Here is a 1,606-nt window from a genome sequence, read left to right on the forward strand (position 1 = left end):
ACGTTTCCCCATTGGACAGAATAAGCTTGATAGAGACAGTGTCTATCGATGAGTGATCCCCCCTCGGTACTACTCAACTCAACAACATATCATAGTAGGGAAAGAAGAGGAGTATCCACCGGGAACAACGCACTCGCGAGTACGAACTGGTGAGGTGAGGAGGGTGAGGTGGGGTGCTCACTTGGGGGGTCCCTTCGTCTTGTCGGCTTCTTTACGAGGCCTCTTCCCACTGTAACTATTACGATAACCAGCGTTTGAGCCCCACCACGACTTCTTCTTCTTCTCCTTGTGGCTTATGGCGTCGTTGCAGGCCCTCAGAGCATCGTTTTCGGAGAAGTCCGAGAGGAGTCTTAGTTCATTGGCCGGGTCTCCCCCTCGTCGAAGCGCCTCGGCGACTCTGTTGCAGGTCTTGCGATGATAGAATAATCCAGCTACAGGACCGCCCTGACGAGAGGAGAAGGAAAGCGAGTTGACTGCGAACATGGTGTTGGTGAGATGGCTCATAAGCCAACTTATCTCGACAGTGGGGGAGTCGGGAAAGTAGGTTGATAGCAGGGCTGTCGAGAAGGCCCAACGCATCAGACAGACCACCATATCCGACATCAATAGGTTATCTTCATCGACCTTCTCGTTCTCAGAGGCGAACTTGCGGAGTGGTGTCGTCAATAGATGCACAGTTCTTGCCACACCAGGTGGTGCCCAGCAGACTTCTTGAATATAGCGGTCAGAGGGGTGCAAGTCGTAGGAGATGCCCCTTAGGTGAGGTGACTTTTTGAAGAGATCGGCTAACGTCACCACCGGCTGTTGCTTCTCACTGTTGGAAGGACGACCTCCCCCGCTGGTGAGGTTGTGGATGACCTGGATCACCTCCCTATCCCACAGCTTGTCATGAAGAGACGAGGAGGTGAGACCAGCATTAAGAGGGTCCCCATCAGCCTCGTTGGCGTTGTCGATGGGAGCCTCCTCACGACTCTCGTTAGCGGCATGCTCGATGCCGTTGTTTGCGCCTCCCTGAACGTTTGAGGGGCTAGAGTTGGCAATATCAGTAGTGTTGTTGGTATTGTCGTTGTTGGCATCATCGTCGTTGTTGTTGTTGCTTGTGGCGGTAAAGGAGGCGGCGGGGACCGAAGAATGAGACGCCCTTCTCGACCTTGACCCGATAGACTCTTCGACTCGGCGAGCAGCGTTGACGACTGCCTCTCGAGCGGCAGCTGATTCTCGTTCGGAGATGTCTCGATCTGCCATAAGGAGAAGTAAAATCACTGAAGAGACGAGGCTGCGTAAAACCCCGGATCATCGTGAATAACCTGTCACAAGGGCATCCGAGCCCAGATCACCCAACCAAGGGGCGGGAGGTGACCATCCCGAGCGATCGGTCACCTCACAGACGGTCTACGAACCGTGAAGAGCAAGCCCTTGCTTGTCTCTTGAGCCAAGCTGACAGATACGAGTTTCTGTCAGCTTGCTCAACATGCAATTGATTATGTTGCACCCGCTGCAATGGTTGATCGATTTCAAGCTATGCACGCAAACACAATTGTGTTCTGGAGCGGCGCATTTCTGCTCTCCGCCCGGAGTCGGAGCTTGCTCGGCGTGGATTTTGACC

At 53.9% G+C, this 1,606-nt stretch overlaps 1 protein-coding gene across 1 annotated transcript; it reads right to left on the minus strand.

Annotated features, from left to right (window-relative positions):
* Positions 1-94: 94 nt before the first annotated feature.
* Positions 95-1,268, minus strand: Pmar_PMAR015735 (hypothetical protein). The gene has a single exon (XM_002766222.1). It carries the CDS (start codon positions 1,243-1,245, stop codon positions 178-180), a length of 1,068 nt encoding a protein of 355 aa, XP_002766268.1. The 5' UTR covers positions 1,246-1,268; the 3' UTR covers positions 95-177.
* Positions 1,269-1,606: the final 338 nt, after the last annotated feature.

The sequence above is a fragment of the Perkinsus marinus genome (assembly GCF_000006405.1).
Source record: "Perkinsus marinus ATCC 50983 genomic scaffold scf_1104296973314, whole genome shotgun sequence".
NCBI classification, from domain to species: Eukaryota; Perkinsozoa; order Perkinsida; family Perkinsidae; genus Perkinsus; species Perkinsus marinus.